The sequence below is a fragment of the Rhinoraja longicauda genome, chromosome 4 (genome assembly GCF_053455715.1).
Source record: "Rhinoraja longicauda isolate Sanriku21f chromosome 4, sRhiLon1.1, whole genome shotgun sequence".
Lineage (NCBI taxonomy): Eukaryota > Metazoa > Chordata > Chondrichthyes > Rajiformes > Arhynchobatidae > Rhinoraja > Rhinoraja longicauda.
Genome location: NC_135956.1, coordinates 45,708,269 through 45,729,116, shown reverse-complemented (window position 1 = coordinate 45,729,116; position 20,848 = coordinate 45,708,269). Strand labels below are relative to the sequence as shown.

Sequence of the window (20,848 nt, the reverse complement as noted above, 5' to 3'; positions counted from 1 at the left end):
TGCCCGGTCTCTGTAACTAACACTGCAACCTTTTCTACATTCCAGGCAGTTACGTTAAAAGCCCAACAGAAGCACTGTGCCTGGCTTCTAATTATGCCAACACCACTCTGACTTATTAGATCATTATAGGTGAGGCAAGTTAGCCTGGAAATTACACCATCGAGAGACGGGGGCTCGAGCACTGATCAGTGGACCAAGCACAGAGTTCATCGAGAACTAATTTCCCCATACTGCAAATAGCTTTGCACTGTAAAATATGGAATGCCACAATTTATTTGTGCTGACTTCACCAATGTGACTTCCTGTCAAGTCAGACTCTTCCCCAGGAGTGGGAACCTTTCATTCTGGGCTTCACAAGCTATAAATTTGTTCTTGTCTGCATTTTGTCAAATTGTCCTTTTTCGAAGTGTCTTGCAATTAATCACCAGTTATGAGAAGGGTCCTTTAATTCAGTGGAGCCTTGATGAGTGAGCACTCACTGATGTCTGGCGACTCCGCTGTCTCTATGCTCTGTAATTGTGGGTTGGCTACAGAGGTATCCCATTGAAAGGCGTAGCCTTAAATCAGTGTGCCTGCCCAGCTGGTATTATATTATGGCCACAAATAACTGGTTGCCTGTTGAGATATTAGTAGTTGTTTAGTTTAGTTTAGTTTGGAGATACAGCATGGAAACAGGCCCTTTCGGCCCACCGGGTCTACGCCAACCAGCGATCCCCGCACATTAACACTATCCTATACCCACGCGGGACAATTTTTACATTTACGAAGCCAATTAACCTACATACCTGTACACCTTTGGAGTGTGGGAGGAAACCGAAGATCTCGCCGAAAACCCACGCAGGTCACGGGGAGAACGTACAAACTCCGTACAGACTCTTGGTCATCTACACCACCATGGTCCCTTTCCAGAAGGGCAACAGGAGGGAGACTGGAAACCTCCCTGGATATGCTACGTCCCAAGTTCCAGACATTTGGTGGAAGTGAGAAGGGGGTGAGGAATGGAGAGAGGGATGGTGCAAACAGAAAGCACGGACTATGGGAAAACATTTAAATAAAAAGGTATAGAAAGGAACTGTAGATGCTGGTTTACACCGAAGGTAGACACAAAATGCTGGATAACTCAGCGAATCAGGCAGCATCTTTAGAGAGAAGGAATAGGTGGCGTTTCGGGTCGAGACCCTGCTTCAGACAAGGTCTGAAAAAGTGAGCCTTGACCCGAAACATCATCTATTCCTTTTCTTCAGAGATGCTGCCTGACCCCCTGAGTTACTCCAGCATTTTGTATAAATAAACATGCTTTTTTTATTGGGCAGACAAAATAAATTAACATGGAGATTACAGGAGATGGATAGAAGAACCTTCTGAACAGCACAGAATATTCCCAACAGTGTCAACTCCTAGGACATGCTCTTAAATCACCAATAGTCCCAGTGTCATATTATTAGTTTGATCAATTGAGAAGATAAAGTGAGACAAATTGAACCATCCTATCAATACTAGAGAGCGGTCCTGAGCTACCATTTACCACATTGGAGACCCTCTCTGACTATCTATAATCGGACTTTACTGGACTTTAACTTGCACTATTATTCCCTTTATCCTGTATCTGTACATGCTGGACGGCTCAATTGTAATCATGTATAGTCTTTCTGCCAACTGGATAGTTCGCAATAAAAATGCTTTTCACTGTACACATGAAAATACACTAAACTAATGATGTTTTTCCTGTTGCTGTCCTTTGACCCATGTCATACTTGCAAAATTCCCACTGTCCATCCATCTGATGAGACTTCACCCCAATGCATGGATCAATTTACATATCTCTCAAGTCATGGTAAGTGGGCTTGGATCTTTCTCTGATTCAAGAAGCCAGGGCAGAATATGGTGACCACACCCACCACATTTCTCCCTTGATAAATGTTTCAAACAAACGCAAGCTGATGTTATCTAAGCAAGGTTGGGACAGCGTTGAACGGCATCGGAACGGGCGGCCCTTCAGCCCACAATGTCTTTGCTGACCATGATGCCAGTGGTTTGGTCTGATTGTTCTCCCTCTCTCTGCAGCCAATGACGGAGGCTGACAAGAAGCCCTGGAAGCCAGTGCTGGTGGTGCTCACCGAGAAGGACATGCTCCTCTATCCCAGCATGCCTCGCTTGAAGGAGGCCTGGCTTAGTCCAGCTCACACTTACCCACTGCTCGCCACCAGGTAAGAGGGTGGATTCTGTGGAGGTGATTACGGAAACGTTGCTTTCCCTTCACGAAACCGGTAACTTTAACTTTTAACTGAGCAGGCCGATTGCAGTTCATAGTCAGAGAATATGGAAACAGGCCCTTCAGTCCAACTCATCCATGCCAACCATGATACTCCATCCAAGCTAGTCTCATTTATCTACTTTTGGCTTATAACCTTCTAAACTTTTCCTATCTTGTGCCTGTCCAAATATCTTTTAAATGTTGTTATTGTACCTGCCTCAACTACTTCTTCTAGCAGCTGGTTCCATGTTTTGGCATCTCTCCCGTTCACTGTGTGCTACATGAGGAAGCCTCTGTTATTCTGCAGCTGCTGATTGCCTCCATCCCCGCACAGCAGCGCAGGACTCAATTGGAACTCATAGAACATAGAAGAGTACAGCACAGGAACAGGCCCTTCAGCCCACAATTTTGGTGCCACATGATGTTGAGTTAAACTACTCTCCTTGCTGCTACCTGTTCCATATCCCTGCATTCCCTGTATATCCATGTGCCTATCTAAAAACCTCTTAAAAGTCGTGAGTGTGCACCCATTTCTGTATTTCACAGTACTGCTTGTCAAGCTTGATGTTGTTAAGCAGGGAAGATTTACAATGTTGTTAAGCTGGAAAGTGTGCTGAGAACATTTACGGAAAGGTTGTCAGGACTCAAGGGCCTGAGCTACAGCTGAGCTCTGTCTTTTACCAGGGTAGGGGAATCAAGGGGTTCTACAGATATGTCAATAGCAAAAGGATAGCGAGGGATAAAATTGGTCCATTAGAGAGTCAGAGTGGACAGAAGAAATGGGGGAGATATTAAACAATTTCTTTTCTTCGGTATTCACCGAGGAGAAGGATATTGAATTATGTGAGGTAAGCGAAACAAGTAGAGTAGTGATGGAAATTATGAGGATTAAAGAAGAGGAGGTACGGACACTTTTGAAAAATATAAAAGTGGATAAGTCTCCAGGTCCTGATAGGATATTCCCTAGGACATTGAGGGAAGTTAGTGCAGAAATAGCAGGGGCTATGACGGAAATATTTCAAACGTCATTAGAAACGGGGATGGTGCCGGAAGATTGGCGCATTGCGCATGTTGTGCCCTTGTTTAAAAAAGGTTCTAAAAGTAAACCTAGCAATTATAGACCTGTTAGTTTGACGTCTGTGGTGGGAAAATTAATGGAAAAGATACTTAGGGACAATATATATAATTATATGGATAAACAAGGCCTGATTAGAAACAGTCAACATGGATTTGTGCCTGGAAGGTCATGTTTGACTAATCTTCTTGAATTTTTTGAAGAGGTTACCAGGGAAATTGATAAGGGCAAGGCTGTGGATGTTGTCTATATGGACTTTAGTAAGGCATTTGACAAGGTTCCACATGGTAGGTTGATTAAGAAGGTTAAATCGTTGGGTATTAATAGTGAGGTTGCAAGATGGATTCAACAATGGCTGAATGGGAGATACCAGAGGGTAATGGTTGACAACTGTATGTCAGGTTGGAGGCCAGTGTCTAGTTGAGTACCCCAAGGATCTGTGTTGGGTCCACTGTTGTTTGTCATTTACATTAATGATCTGGATGATGGTGTGGCAAATTGGATTAGTAAATATGCAGATGATACTAGGATAGGTGGTGTAGTTAATAATGAAGTAGAGTTTCAAAGTCTACAGAGAGACTTGGGCCTTTTGGAAGGGTGGGCTGAAAGATGGCAGATGGAGTTTAATGCTGATAAGTGTGAGGTGCTGCATTTTGGTAGGACAAATCAAAATAGGACGTACAGGGTAAATGGTAGGGAATTGAGGAATGCAGTGGAACAGAGGGATCTGGGAATAACTGTGCATTGTTCCCTGAAGGTGGAATCTCATGTGGATAGGGTGGTGAAGAAGGCATTTGGTATGCTTGCCTTTATAAATCAGAGCATCGAATATAGAAGTTGGGATGTAATGTTAAAATTGTACAGGGCATTGGTGAGGCCGAATCTGGAGTATGGTGTGCAGTTCTGGTCGCCAAATTATCGGAAGGATGTCGACAAAATGGAGAGGGTACAGAGGAGATTTACTAGAATGTTGCCTGGGTTTCAGCACTTAAGCTACAGAGAGAGGTTGAACAGGTTGGGTCTTTATTCTTTGGAGCGTAGAAGGTTGAGGGGGGACTTGATGGAGGTTTTAAAAATTTTAAGAGGGACGGACAGAGTTGACGTGGGTAGGCTTTTCCCCTTGAGAGTGGGGAAGATTCCAACAAGGGGACATAACTTTAGAATTGAGGGACAAAAGTTTAGGGGTAACATGAGGGGTAATTTCTTTACTCAGAGGGTGGTGGCTGTATGGAATGGGCTTCCGGTGGAAGTGGTGGAGGCAGGCTCGATTTTATTATTTAAGAGTAAATTGGATAGGTATATGGATGAGAGGTGATTGGAGGGTTATGGTCTGAGAGCAGGTAGATGAGACTAGGTCAGAGAGAGTGGTCGGCGTGGACTGGTAGGGCCGAACGGGCCTGTTTCCGTGCTGTAGTTGTTATATGGTTATATGGTTACTAGTGGACATAGGTTTAAGGTGAGGGGGGGGGAATATTTAATAGGAACCTGAGGGGCAACTTTTTTACCCAAAGGGTGGTAGGTATATCGAACATAGACAGACAGACATGTTGCATGTGCAGACGCACAGAGAAACTTGCTTAAATCCCCTAACAAATCTATCAATGCACCCTGAGCTCCCCTGACAGACAGCAGGGGTACACAGTGGGTGGCATAGTGGTGCAGCAGTAGAGCTGCTGTCTTACAGCAACAGAGACCTGTGTACAATCCTGTCTACAGGTGCTGTCTGTACGTAGTTTGTACGTTTGCCCTGTGACTGCATGGGTTTTCTCCAGGTGCACCACTTTCCTCCCACGCTCCAAAGACATACAGGTTTGTAGGTTAGTTGGTCTTGGTAAGTTGTAAAATTGTTCCTAGTGTGTAGGGTAGTGTACACGGTGATCGCTAGTCGGCACGGACCCGGCGGGCCAAAGGGCCTGTTACCATGCTGTATCTCCAAAGTGTAAAGGGTAAGCAGTACAGTTGAACGTGACTCTCCTGAGGTCTGCTTGAAGCTTGAATCCAAGTGCGTACCGCTCCCAACACCAGGGTGCTCAGAGGGAGACAAACATGTTGCAGAAAACATACAAACTTGAAGGTAGTTCCTTTTTATGCTAGGAATATTTTAACCTAAAATATTGTTTGTAATAGGCCAGGATCCTGGATATCGGGTAATTAGAGTGACATTAGATAATGGTTTTTCCAGGAGTTAAAATCCTCCAATTTGCCCCAATCATTTAAAAGTATTTCACTCTCCTGGAAAATTCCTTGGTCCTCTTAGTGAAGAGAGTCCCGTATTAAAACAAACAGGAAGAGGAGTCGTGTGCTTGCTGCGTGCTGGAAGAACCTGACCTCCAGATACCAGTTCGGAAATCTGTTTATTGTTTCATTAGACCAAGTGAATCAGATCATTATTGTTGACCTATGGTGACGTAAAACTAAAGAGTTTATCACGGCAGGTCTGATTTGCAGCTTTTTCCCACATTTTAGTGGAATTGACCCCTATTTTTCTATATTAGTTATTACTTGGTATTGGTTTATTATTGTAATATGTATGAGACACAGTGAAAAATCTTTGCATGCTACACAGTCCAATCATATCATACATGGGTACAATCAAGCCAAGCACAAGTGCAACAGGTAGTGCAAAGAACAAAAATATGAGTAGAGAATATAGTGTAACAGTGTTGTAGTGTTAGTAACAGACAAAATGCAGATACAAAATGTAAGGTGCAAGGTGTGGGTGATTGGGACGGCACCTTTAAGTTATGAGAGAACTGCTCAATAGTCAGAAACCACTCATCTAACTTCAGAAGCACTTCATTGGTTTTGGAACACACTGAGACAGGGTGCGATTCATTGTCTCTCCTGTGAAAATATTTTTCCCCGATTATTTGATGCTCAGAGGGATCTTGGGGTTCAAGTCCATATCTCCATGAAAATGGCAACACAAGTAGATAGAGTAGTAAAGAAGGCATATGGTATGCTTGCTTTCATCAGTCAGGGCAGTGAGTGTAAGAGTCAGGATGTCATGATGCAGCTTTAGAGGACTTTAGTTAGACCACATTTGGAGTATTGTGTGCACTTCTGATCACCCCTTTACAGGAACGATGTGGTGGCTTTGGAACGGGTGCAGAGGAGGAGTTACCAGAATGATGCTTTGTTTAGGGCGCACTAGCTATAGAGAGGCTGGACAGGTTTGGGCGGCACGGTGGCGCAGCGGTAGAGTTGCTGCCTTACAGCATTTGCAGCGCCAGAAACCCAGGTTCGATCCTGACTATGGGTGCTGTCTGTACAGAGTTTGTACATTCCCATGACCTGCGTGAGTTTTCTCCGAGATCTTCGGTTTCCTCCTACACTCCAAAGACGTACAGATTTGTAGGAAAATTGGCTTGGTAAATGTAAAAACTGTCCCCGGTGTGTGTAGGATAATATTAATAGACAATAGGTGCAGGAGCAGGCCATTCGGCCCTTTGAGCCAGCACCACCATTCAATGTGATCATGGCTGATCATTCTCAATCAGCACCCCGTTCCTGCCTTCTCCCCATACCCCCTGACTCCGCTATCCTTAAGAGCTCTATCTAGCTCTCTCTTGAATGCATTCAGAGAATTGGCCTCCACTGCCTTCTGAGGCAGAGAATTCCACAGATTTACAACTCTCTGACTGAAAACGTTTTTCCTAATGTGCGGGGATCACTGGTCGGTGGGGACTCGATGGGCGGAAGGGCCTGTTTCCGCGCTGTATATCTAAACTAAGCTAAACTAAACTAAATTTGGATTATTTTCTATGGATTACCGGAGGTTACAGAGAAACCTGGTGGTATATAAAATTAGGAGAGGCATAGATTGGGTAGACAGGACCTCTTTCCCAGCATGGGAAAATCAAATACTAGAGGGCATAGCTTTAAGGTGAGAGGGGCAAAGTTTAAAGGAGATAAGCGGGGCAGATCTTTTTACACAGAGGGTAGTGAGTGCCTGGAGTGCACTGCCAGGGGTGGTGGTTGAGGCAGTTACGATAGTGGGATTTAAGAGATTTTTGGATAGGCACATGGACATGCAGGAAATGGGCAGACATGGTTTAGGTGTAGGCAGATAAGAGTTGGTCTTGGCCTCATGTTCGACACGGACTTTGTCGGCCGAAGGGCCTGTTCTTGTGCTGAGTACTGTTCTGTATTCTATATTCTATTTCCACCGGCTAAACTCTGCCTCCTATGCAGCTTACCTTCCAGCATCTGATTCCCACTTCTCCATCTAACAGTTCCAAGAACATTGGCTTACTTGGTAGAACTGGTCGCTCACAGCTCCAAAGGCTCTGGGTTTGATTCTAACCCCCAATGCTGTCTGTGTGAGGTTCTCCTTTGACCACGTGGGTTTCCTCCCACATCACAGGGACATATATTGGCTCCTGGATTTTGCCCCTCGTGTGTAGTGGGGAGGATTACCCCGGTTGCTGGAGCAGAGCAGACTCGATGGGCCGAATGGCTGATTCTGCTGCTATGACTTATGAACTTATGAAATTTATGGAGGGGAGACTGATGGGAGGCCTGTGGGCCTGAATTGGAGAAATCAAGTCGAGAGATAACAATGGCAGATGTGATGGTTTCAGCAATGAGTACTGCAAAATATTTTCATCAGGTCAGAAGTGATAGGAGTGGAATTAGGCCATTCGGCCCATCAAGTCTACTCCGCCATTCAATCATGGCTGATCTATCTCTCCCTCCTAACCCCATTCTCCTGCCTTCTCCCCATAAGTTCTGACACCTGTACTAATCAAATATCTATCTATCTCTGCCGTAAAAATATCCACCGACGGCCTCCACAGCCTTCTGTGGCAAAGAATTCCATAGATTCACCACCCTCTGACTAAAGAAATTCCTCCTAATCTCCTTAAAAGAACGTCCTTTAATTCTGAGGCACTGACCTCTAGTTCTAGACTCTCCCACTAGTGAAAACATCCTCTCCACATCCAAACGACTGAACGACTACGACTGCTGTTGTTGTCAGCATTAACTCAAGAGTAAAATGCGGCCATTAATTAGGTTGATGAGTGGCCTCTCACTGCTTGGTGAGGCAACTCGGATTAAACTCATCCGTGAGCTGGTATCTTTGGGGAGGACAGGGAAAAATTGGGAGCAACAGGAATTAATTTTAAATCTTCGCTATATTATTAAGGTCTGTGCTAAACAAAAAGCAATGTTGAGAAATTGGTTATAAGGTAGGCAGTGGGTGGACTTGTTCAATAATCTTTCTGCTGTTGAGAACAAGACAGCAAATAGTTAACACAACAGGCCAGCACCAAATCCAGTAAGATATTCCAAGGTAAAGATTACTCCAACAACATTGACGTATCAGTGTCCACTACAATACCAATGGCCACCGACTGGTATATTTTATAAAGGACAAACAGTAAGAACTCTTCACATCCCACATGTTTCAGAGTGCTCTCTTCAAGACAGGAGCCAGTGAGTATTGCGACAGGCCAACAAAACTGTCACAAGCGAGAAAAATATGTAAACCAGGCATAAATTTGTAAAGCCATTTCCAGGAAAAGACTTGATGGTAATAGTGAGTCAGCACTAAACAACAAGCGGGAGCTGTAGAGAGTGGGGTCACAGCAGGGTCATGGGAGAAAAATCACCTGGCAATGATCAACCTTCCATTCAACTCCACTGGAACCTGTTCAAAGGAGAATTAGTGTACAGGATCTGGCACAGAGAGCTGGAACTTTTGTCAGCACCTTCCCACCTCAAGCCTGCTACCCTATTCCAAAAACACTCCTGTTTTGTCTGACTTAACTGTGCCTCCGTTTTTTAGTTTTAGTTTTAGAGATATAGCACGGAAACGGACTCTTCAGCCCACCAACTCCACGCCGACCAGCGATCACCATACACTAGTACTATCCTACACACTATGGACAATTTACAACCTTTCCCGAAGCCAATTAACCTACAAAGCTGTACATCTTTGGAGTGTGGGGGGAAACCAGAGCACCCGGGGAAAACCCACATGGTCACGGGAGAACGTACAAACTCTGTACAGACAGTACCCATAGTCAGGATCGAACCCGGGTCGCTGGCGCTGTAAGTTAGTGCTGTCCCTCCTCTGAGGGTTGTTGGTTCAAGCTTCAGTGATAGGAGTACAAAGAGCTGAGTCCCTCGTGCAGAGCTGAGGGTGTGCAGCATTGTAGGAAGTGCCCTGTTTCAGAATAGTTGCTGGACTGTGCCCCTCTCAGCACCTTGCATAAGACCCCATGGAATTAGGTCATAATATATCTCACTCATCTTTTGAAACTCAGATTATGTGGCCATTACTACTGGACTCTGCTTTGTGTAGGGTTGCCAACTTAGCCATATTAGCCGGGACATCCCGTAGTTTGTCCTGTACGGGACCGCCCTTGTCCCATATTAGTAGGGTTGCCAACTTCCTCACTCCCAAATAAGGGACAACGGGTGACGTCACCGCCCCGCGTCCCAGGTGACCTCACCCAGCCAGCGGCCACCTGCTCCTGCTCTCTCAGTGTTAATAATGCCGGCTGCACACCATGTTCCCATTGGGGCAGCTCGGCCCCCTGTTCCTCCTGATGTTCAGCGCCTCCGTCTCTTGCGAGCCGGGCTCGCCCGCTTCAACCACAAACTCCAGCGGGATTGTGTGCAGGTTTACCAAGGACACTGCCTTAGTCTGTAAGTTCTGGGGAGGGGAAAGGAATTGAAAAATCCGGCGACTTCCCGCCCACCCAACTAACCAACCAAACATGCCTTCCAAGACAGCAGAGTCCGGCTCGGTCCACCGGCTGCTGCAAGGAATTAAACTGGACTGTCAATCAGGAACCTGCGATTAGTGTCAAAGAGTGGCTCAGTTTCTGACTGTTTTTTTTTGTGTATTGGACGAATTCCCGCAGGTTTAAGCAATTTAAAAGGATTGTGGCCTGCTGCATGACTTGGAAACACCAGAGTAACATTAAATCCGTGCTTCCAAGTCACGTAGCGGGTTACAATCCACTTAAATTAAATTAAATTAAATGCCCCAATGGGAACATGGTTTGCAGCCGGCATTATAAACACCGAGAGAGCTGCCCTTGGTGTCTCAAACGCCACCATACACATGGAGCAGGCGCTGGCCGCACTCGCTCACACTGCAATCACCACCCAATGCAAGTGCGTGGTGTATTTCCTTCCCATACTCTGCAGTGATCCCCACTTGTACTTTAGAAACCACCTTCCGACCTTTACACAAGGAGTCACAATGCTCCACCGTCCGACTTAAAGCGATTTGGGAATGACGACCGGTCGTCAACTCGAAACATTAACTCTGTTTCTCTTTCTGACCCGCTGAGCTTTTCCCCGCGGCATTTCTGTTAAATTTTACACCGAGTTAGCCCAAACCTGTACATTTAAACCCGGGATTTTAAGACCTCGCTGATTATTACTTCATTTTGTTGCGATTTCTGGGAGTCCCTAATGGAGGTTGCGTAGCTACGCGCCTCCCAGCCCGGGGCGGCTGCCATTAGTGGAGCGGGAGTATGTGGCCGCTGGATGGGTGAGGTCACGTGGGGCGCGGGGTGGTGACGTCACCCTTTGTCCCTTATTTGGGAGTGAGGAAGTTGGCAACCCTAGCTTTGTGGGAGCATGCTGTGCACAAATTGGCTAAATTGTCACCATGCCTACACATACAGAAGAGTTATAGGTACTGGTTTATTATTGTCACGTACTAAGATAGAGTGGAAAATGTTTATGTACTATCTAGGCAAATCATACCATGCATGGGTCTTCAGAGAAAGTGCAGATTTTAAAAAGATTTCAGAAATCAGAAATTCATCCCTCGCACACGAGAGTCCCGTCCAGGAGTTCAATGACAGTGGGGAAGAAGCTGCTTTTGTATCTTGTGGTTGTGCAAAAATCCTTGGGTTGTAAAGGAAGTATGGAAATATGGAAATAGTTCATAGAAATCATTAATTTGCCATAATTGTCATTGCTTTAGAGACCATTGACAATTTATTATTTATTCTGTTAATTCAAAATCAAAGATGTCTTTCTCCTTCCAGTCAAAATAATTATTAGTTATTAGTTATTCAGTCTGAAGAAGGGTCCCGACCCAAAACGTCACCCATCCTTTTTCTCCAGAGATGTTGCCTGACCTGTTGAGTTACTCAAATTGAAGGATTAAGATCGGGAATGTTTAATGGTATGATTTTATTTCTGCAACCTTTGACACTGGGCAGAATCGTGCCCACCCACAGCCAGTGGTACCAGCATGTACGTCCTCCCCTTGCGTCACAGTTCGCCTCGAGTTCAGCACGGCGCAGAGGTCAATGCACTCTGCACCCTTCAGCTAGATTTACGCCAGTGTACAAGCATACACACAGTGAACCCATTCATTTGACTACTGTGGTCACCTATCCCAGAAAAAAAGCAAGGGCCTCTTTTAATATTTTATCATTTTCAATTATATTTATTCATTTTAATTTGTCTGAATGATTGCTAACTGTCTCTGATGCTTCATCTTGAAGTGGTGCATGCAGGCGGCTGGGAATGAGATAGAGGGTAGGTCAGGTACACCAAGTGCAAGGGAGCTCAGCTTGTAACCCAGACCTCTGCCAGATTGTGAAGTTGGCAGGACTTGTACTGTGATTGATACATTAATTTAAATGAAATCCTATGTCACACAAACCCTCCCGTGAAGGGATTGTTGGATTTAAGCTGCCTGGGCAGTGCCGGCTTTGCTGATATGTGTTTGTCAAGTTAAATCAATTAAGCGTGTGACAAGCTACACATTCTATGAATGTGAGGTTCCTATGTTTCAAGAAGCATAAATAGTTAACGTTTAATTACAAAGCGTGAGCTAGATGTGGCAGTCATAATGAATTGTATTAAAAACTGTTCTCCAGTAAAAAATCTGCTTGTATTTCCTATAAATTCAATCAAAATACTTGTTAATGTCTCATTTATATCTGAGAAAATAGTAGTGATAACATTTGATATCCATCTTTGACCATTTTCTTGCAATGCTGCTGCAGTCAATAATCTGACCATCTCTCTTACAGTCGTTAAAACGTATGCCTGGAAAATGCCCGTGAATTACAGGTCATTATTTGTGTGAAAGGAAGTTCCTACTGCAAATTGAATTCTGCGTGTGTTATTGCAAGACCCTGCCTCAGTCCCACTACGTACAGCCCGTCTATTCCAGTCTGCTGCATCCTTTATAAACACGCTCATCCAAATCTCCGTTGGTTATATCCTATTTTGCACTAAACTCCATACGCCTCTTGTACTCCCCAACCTTTCCTTGGCCCCCAACTTACCCTGGTCCAGTCCCTTTCTGGAACACACTGCCCTAGTGGTAGGTGGAGGAAGGTACTCTCATTTAGAAGGGTCTTGACCCAAAACATTTCCCATTCCTTCTCTCCAGAGATGCTGCCTATACCGCTGAGTTGCTCCAGCATTTTGTGTCTATCTTTGGTTTAAACCAGCATCTGCAGTTCCTCCTACTAATTTAACATATATCTGGAGGGGGCCTTAAAGCATAGAAGGTTATGGGACAAGTGGAAAAATAAATGGTATTGGCACAGATGGTATTAATAATGTGTGGGTCATATGGTTTGTTTCTATGCTGCAACTCTCTATGGTTATCTTTAAATTGTCTTTTTTTTCTCTGTCTCACTGTCTCTGGATGCAGGGGTGGAGGGCTTCATTGGCAGAGAGTCAGGTGTGGGATTGAATGGTGAAAATAGTGACAGAGGTCTGGGGATGATAGGTGGATACACAAAAAGGCTGCAGAGGATGGAATCTGATAATATAGGAAGAGTGGAACCAAATGACAGAGGGATAGTAGGCATCTGGAAACAGTGAAGTTGGGAATAAGTGGGAGCGGTGTGTGTTTAATAGGTAGTAGGGGCAGGAGAAAGAAAGTGGGTGATAGGGGACTGGGGGTAGCTTGGGATGATGGGTGTGTGTGACAGGACCTGGGTTGATCAGAAGGGGAGAGAGGAAGGGGGAGAGGAGGAGCAGATTACCTGAATTTGGAGAATTCATTGTTCATGCTATTGCATTATCAACTACCCAGGCAGAATATGAGGTACTAATCTTCTGGATGTTTTATCATGTTAGAGGTGCTGCATTAAATGCATATTGTTGTAGTTGAGCTTTTGAAAGAACTCAGTATTATCTCGGGCATTGCAAATGCCCATTCATCATTCTGTGTGTAAAATTCTGATGGGAAATCATCATAGAACAATCGTCTTGTAACTTATGAGGTAATTAATCTCATGGCGTACCCCTGCCCAGATTAGTAAATAGGTTGACACAAGAAACTGCAGATGGTGGAGGCGATGTTGGAGCAAAAAACAAACTGCTGGAAGAATTCATCATATCTTGATGCAGTAGTCAGGAGGAACTGCAAATGCTGATTTGCACCGAAGATAAACACAAAATGCTGGTGTAACTCAGCAGACCCAGGCAGCATCTCTGGAGATAAAGAATAGGTGATGTGTTGGGTTGAACCCCTTCTTCAGACTGAGAGTCTGGGGGGAGGGGAAGTAGAGGTATGAAGAGGTTCAGAACAAATCACAGTTGGCACTGATGACCAAGGAAAGGTGGAGCCTACAATGCTCCATTGTTGGCTGTGGTAGAGCTGATAACAAAGGGATTACATGGATGTGAACGGGGAAAATGTCAGAACGAATAAGGTTGGGAAGGGGCGGAAGAGAGGAAATGCAGGGGTTACTTGAAATTAGAGAAATCAACATTCATACCGTTAGGTTATAAGATGCCCCTCCCTCTTGATGCAGGTCTTCATCCAAAATGTCAACCATTCCTTTGCCTCCAAAGGTGCTGGTTGATCCACTGATTTTTTTCTGCGGTTCATTTTTAATAAATAGGTACCGTATCTGATGCACAAACTCTGGGATGATTCTGATTTCTTCCAAATATGACTCTAATTGTGTGTTTCATCTTGTAGGTTGGTGCACTCTGGAGCAGAGAGGGATTCCCCACAGCCAGGCGCTGATCTCTCCTTTGCCACTCGGACCGGAACTCGCCAAGGCATCGAATCGCACCTCTTTCGGGTTGAGAACAACTCCAGCCTCTCTGGCTGGACCAGGCTAATCGTACAGGGCTGTCACAAAGCAGTGGAACTCATTAAAGAAGTTACAACCAGTGAGTGGCGTGCTGTGAAACCTGTGATGAAAAAAAAACTCATTACACTATTATAAAGTCAAGCAATGAGAGAAAAAAATGAAACATTTTAACTAGTTAGTGTTTTCTTCCCCTCTATCTGCTTTTGAAGGGACTGACACTCTCTGCGGTAAATCTCAAGGGTATCCAAGGATTTATATTCAACCCAGGTTAAGGAAAACGCAAATCTGAGCATTCCCTTTAAAATTCCTTCTGATTGAGTTATAGATAACTGGTGACCCAGTTTGAGAACTTTAAAATTAAATTCCTAGCAGTTTTGTGGGGTTTTTCGATGTTTTGTAGACTGGAACTTAGGATCTCAATTAATTTAAACCACAAATTTCTGAGCTTCCTTAGGAAGATTAGCCTTGGAGCCTGCAGACGTACAGAATAATATTTTAACATGAAGCCTAAATTGTGGAAATAAATTCCTCAATGCTGGATAATGTTCCACAAAATTAATAGAAGTATTAAGGTGTGTGAAGAGATTTGTGGGGATTAATGGAAATGGATAGAGAGAAATTATTTCCATCATTTGAGGAGTCTGGGGCAAGATAGCCAGAGCATGAGGATTACAGCAGATCCTTCAGGACTGAAGAACAATGTTCTAGAATGTGCATGGTGATAGAAATTAAGCACCCTTCACAAATGGCAATTGTTCGTTATTTTAAATTTGAGATTCAATGTTAAAAAACCTCCAGAGAATTATGGAAAGTGAGACAAGAGCATGTGAACAGAGTTAGGGTAGGGATCAAGTGCTGTCTCTTTAACTGTGCTCAGGCTGAAGAGGCCTGTGGGGTCTTCTAGTTATATTCCTAACAAGAACTCCCCAATTAGGAAGGCACAATGACGCAGCTGGTAGAGCTGCTGCCTCAGAGTGTCAGAGACCTGGGTCGATCCGGACCTTAGGTGCTGTCTGTGTGGAGTCAGCACGTGCTCGCTGTGACCGCTCCACATCCCAACAATGTGCGAGTTTATAGGTCAATTAGCCTCTGGAAATTGTCCCTAGTTTGTTGGAAGTCGATCTGAAAGTAGGATAACATAGAACTAGTGTGGACAGGTGATTGATGGTCAGCGTGGGCTCAGTGGGCCACAGGGCTTGTCTCCATGCTTTCAATCAATCAATCAAAACCTTCCTTAACCAATGCGAAAAAGCAGTAAATGCTTTCATGGAAAACCTTGAAACACAATGGTCCTCCTAAATTAAAATTTTGACCTTTCCTGATGTTGACCGATTTCTCCTAACATTAATAATTAACTGCCTAAGCAGAGACTGGTTCAGGTGCAGTCAAGTATACACAGGGCTGCCAATTGACAAGCATGGTTTGAAGTGCAGTTGGCAGCATAATTTAATCACCTGACTGAATTAGTACTCCCTGTGGGTTACCCAATCCAGACCAGCAGCAGAAGGAAACCGCAGCACTAGATAAGACTTCCTGGAGCTGTCATTGAGGATTGTAGAATGATATTACTGATGGCTGAAATGCAAACTTTAGTTTGGAGATTCAGACTGGAAACAGACCCTTAGACCCACTGAGTTCACGCTGACCTACCTGTTAACACCGATCGCCCGTTTACATCAGTTCTAAGTTATCCCACTTTCTCGTCCCCTCCCTCCACATTGGGGGCAATTTTACAGAGGCCAATTAACCTATAAACCCACACGCCGTTAGAATGTGGGAGGAAACCAGAGCACCCAGAGGAAACTCTCGTGGTCACAAGGAGAACGTGCAAACTCCACACACACACAGCACCCGAGATCAGGATAGAACTCAGATCTCTGCACTGTAAGACAGCTGCGCAACTGTGCTACCACGGGTTGCTTAGTGATGCTTCTATTTTAATACCAAGTGAATGATTCCTGTATGAAATAAAAGGAGAGAATAAAATAAGCAATATTGGAAGTGAGATGCACATAATGGTGATCCAGGCGGCCATTGACTCAGCTACGTTAAGACCTTTTGCTCAGTAAAGGGAAAATTTACCATTTTGTGAAATTCCCCACATTATCTACTTCCTACGGCAGGAGGCAAGTTCTGTGTTTAACAGAAAACTGAGATCAGAAGACATAGAAAAAGAATTAGGCCAGCAGACCCATTGTGTCTGCTCCGCCATTCGATCGCAGCTGATCTACTTTTCCCTCTCAACCCTATTCTCCTGCCTTCTCCCCGTAACCTTTGATGCCCTTCCTAATGAAGGATGAAACTATTCCTCTCGTTGAATACCTAAACTTCCAAAATGTACCTATCCATCATGGTTAGTTAATGACCTTAACCAGTGCTTCAATCCTTGCTTGACTGTGAGTCAACCAGTTAATGTTCTCAGGTTAAATGTTGTACAAAGTGAAGAATGAAGTACTGTCCGTTTAGACTTTTGTTTTGGATTCATACCATAATCTCTAGGGTTTGGCAAACATGAGGATTAAGATAGGTTCTGTTATTGTCCTGAGGTGGTAGCTAAGGCTTAGTTGGCACAAACTTGGCCTGAATCAGAGGCTTGTGGACTTGGGTACAAGTCCAACTCCAGAAACTTGAGCACAGTCTTCAAGGACCTCTGCTTTGTTGGAGGTGTCCCGTTTCAGGATAACATGTTAAAGGATGATCCCAACAGTACAATCAACAGACTTTTACAAAGAGAGGTAATTTTCTCCTGTGCCTCAAGGGCAATATTTATCTTTCTGTCAACGCCACAGCAGCAGATTATTTGGTGGCATTAAATATCTGCATGGAATCTTGCTGTGTGCAAATGTGCTGCAATGCATCAAAATAGTTCCACAGTAAGGAAGAGGTTTGGAATGTAAAAGTGAAGTGCAATAGATATAAAAGGTTTTAAAAGAAAATCTTTGTGCATTAGGGTTGTTGATTCAACAGCATACAAGCAATTGTTTGGGGGGGAGTGGCAGGGTGGGAAACGTATAGAGTTGCAACAGTTGTTGGAGGCAGATATAGCCTTTAGCTGTCCACAAAGTTGATAAAACCATAAAACAGTCTATAACCATCAACACATGGGTTAGCGATGCGTTCTGGATGAATCCTGGGCTCCATGTTATGTAATTCCTTACCACATAGCAGATTAGTTGGCCCATATCGAGTCTGTGCTGGCTCACCAAACAACCAGTTTCTTAACTTGTTTTTCCATAACCTATTCTCACATTCCCATCCATCTCACCAGACACCCTCATCAGGGGTAATTTACACTGTTACCCTCTATTCCAGTGCTACCCTCTCAATCTGCACATCCATTGGGATGCGGGAGGTAATCGGAGCACATGGAGAAAACCCATGTAGTCACAGGGAGAACGTGCCAACTCCACTTGGATAGCACTGGAGATCAGGATTGAACCCAGGCTGCTGGAGATGTAAGGCTGGAGCTTTGCCACTAGTCTGCCCACTTGTGACTTGTTAGACAAGCACATGACATTATTGTCTTTCAATGGATCTGCATTTCAGTTTATTTTGCTCAGTTCTACCCATTGCAGGGAGACTTGTAAACAGAATTGCAGTAATGTTGGTGTTCTTCATGTGCTTCACAGCGTGTATATACAGGACCCAGGAGTGCTGCCTGAAAATTCATTATGAAAATGGTTTTTTTATCCTGAAAGAGGCTCAGGAGGGAAGCTTGCCAAAGTTAATCTGGCAATTTTCCTTTGAGAAATTAAAGAACTCCTCAGATGATGGACTGAGAATGCTCTATTTAGATTTTGGTGGAAGAGACGGGGAAATTGTAAGTACCTTGTTAGTTCCTCTATTGATGTTTAGTTATACAGAATAAATGCAGCAATTATGTTTATATAGCACATTTAAAAGTCATTTGGACAGGTTCATGGATAAGAAAGGTTTAGTGAGATACGGGCCAAACGTGGTCAGCTGGAACTAGTATAGATGGGGCATCTTGGGTGGCATCAGCCGAAGGGCTGTATGACTCTTACTATTTTAATACGGTAAAGCCTTCTCTCATAGAGTGATACAGCGTGGAAACGCCCTCATAATTAGTGGTCTAGTGGACAGTGAGGAAGGATATCCAAGATTACAACTGGATCTAGATCAATTTGGAATCTGGGGCAAGGAATAGCAAATGGAATTTGACTGACAAGTATGAGCTGTTGAACTTTGGTATGTCAAACCAGTGCAGGACTTGCACAGTATATAGTAGAACAGAGAGATCTATAGATGCATGGTTGTCTGAAAGAGGTGAATAGGGTAGCAAATTCATTGTCATGCTTGCCTTCTTTGGGAACGGTATTGAATACAAAAATTGGTACATTATGATACAGCTGTACAAATTGTTGATGAGACCGCACTTGGTGTGGAGTTCCGGTCGCCCAGCTGTGGGAAGGATGTCATTAAATTGGAAAAGTGCAGAAAAGCTTCAGCACAATGCAACCTGGATTTCCAGGCTCGAGTTACAGGAAGATGCTGGATAGGCTGGGACCTTTTTTCTTTGTTGAAGTGTATAAAAACATGAAGAGTATGGATAAAGTGAGCATTCACAACCTTTGTCCCCAGGCCAAAGAATACTAAAACTCGGTGTAGGCTTAAGGTGAAAGGGGATTAGATTTAAGAAGGGCCTCAAGGGCATCTTTTTCACTCAGAAGGTGGTCCATATTTGGAATGTGCTGCCAGAGGAAACTAAAGAAGAGGACACAATTATGCCTTCCAAAATACATTTGGACAGATATAGATAGGAAGGCTGAGAAGGATATGAGCTAAATGCAATCAAGTGGGACTCGCCCTAAATGCCAATTTGGTCGACATGGACAAGGTGGGCAGAAGGGCCTGTTTCTAAGCTCTACGACTCTCTGCCATTCCTCACAATGTATGTGAAAATCATCTCACAGAGGCCTCTTAACATTGTGTCATTGCAGTCATTTTTTCAATTTGTTTATTCCTCAATTTTCTATCCCTTTTCCCTTCACCATATCAATGATCTCTTGTTTGATTGTACATTCTCCAATATTCATAAATTTTAGTTCAATGTAATCTTGGTTGGCATGGACAAATTGGGCCGAAGGGCCTGTTTCTGTGCTGTATTGCGCTGCGACTCTAAAGCGGCATTTCCCGTTGTCAGGTGTACTGTTCTACTCGATCAACAAACCTAATCTCACTGACCTAGGCTGACTCTACGTTGTTTATGAATGCCAAACACACTGAAGCATTCCTCCACTGAAAGCAAAGATACCTCATTGGTTAACCCTTGTGTTAATTTGGGAAATTTGCAAAGATAAAATACCATTTGATTTTAGGTGGGTTGAATATTGTGCACAGAAACTATAATTTGGACAAATGCAGAATCTAATGTCAGTGCCTTGACTGGAATACCATGGTAGTGATCTGCCTTTCCAGTGTGGAGAATACCGCCTGTGTTGTGGGACAGACTATTGATACAAACTGTTTAATAAATGGAACAATAATGATTTCAAATGTAAGAAAGATCTTTGAAGATTGACCATCTCTGATAAAACTCATGATTAAAACTTTTTTTTTGTTCCCTGTCTAGCAACTGGATCTTCACTCATGTCCAAAACCCATTGTTTTCATCATCCACTCCTTCCTCTCTGCAAAGATTGCACGGCTGGGCTTGCTGGCTTGAGGGAAGGTGGACATGCTCAATGAAGGAACACATCTCGGAAAAGGGTCATTGTTCAGGAACTGCTGGATATCTCCAGAGGGTGTAGTGCAGCTGTGAGGAATGGGATATTTAATCCTTAATAGAATCGGACAAATAGTTTATTTAATAGAGAAAAGATTTGTAACAATTCAATATGAATTTTAAAGGCACTTTTCTGGTTTTATAACAAAAAACTTTGAAATCTTTTCTATACTGCAGTCAGGAGTCTAATAAATTTTCAATCATTGTTGGGAGAAAACCATAATCTTCTCTCATCAAATTTACAAAACTAATGTCTGTAATATTATGCCTTATTCTATTTTCCCACTGCATTAGTGAAGAAACACTCATCATTTCAGACAATGAATATTATTTCTAATTTCACAGTCTCTAACAAGGCTGTTGCCAATTAGATTTTATAAATATGTAAAATGAGAATTGAGTTTTAAATCACATTATATCCATATTAAAAAAATAGCATCTGATTTGTTTCATTATTTTATTTGGCCTCGAGGGCAATCACTTCCTAATACGGGTCTTTTAACATCTCTTGGTTTGTTGAATCTGGTGTTTAACAGATTTAACTGGTTGTTTCAGCTTGTGGCATGGCTGAGTAAATGCACTTTCTCGTCCAGGCAGACGATTGTGGGCATGAGTTCTATGCTGAGAAGCTGAACGCAGAAACCCCAGTGCAATACTTACCAGAGGTGCTAACTTTTAAATGAGCTATTAACCCAAGAACTTGTTTGCCCTCTCAGATGGATGTA

The 20,848-nt window shown here is 43.6% G+C and overlaps 1 protein-coding gene across 2 annotated transcripts in view; it reads left to right on the top strand.

The window, feature by feature from the left end:
- sntb1 (syntrophin, basic 1) overlaps positions 1 to 20,553 on the top strand; it is a 97,384-nt gene extending 76,831 nt beyond the window's left edge. For both annotated transcript variants that reach the window (XM_078397665.1, XM_078397664.1), the window contains exons 5-8: positions 2,065 to 2,207; positions 14,260 to 14,456; positions 18,007 to 18,197; positions 19,971 to 20,553. In XM_078397665.1, coding sequence (XP_078253791.1) covers positions 2,065 to 2,207; positions 14,260 to 14,456; positions 18,007 to 18,197; positions 19,971 to 20,063 — 624 coding nt within the window. In that variant the 3' untranslated portion in view covers positions 20,064 to 20,553. The remainder of the gene's footprint in view (positions 1 to 2,064; positions 2,208 to 14,259; positions 14,457 to 18,006; positions 18,198 to 19,970) is intronic.
- Positions 20,554 to 20,848: the final 295 nt, after the last annotated feature.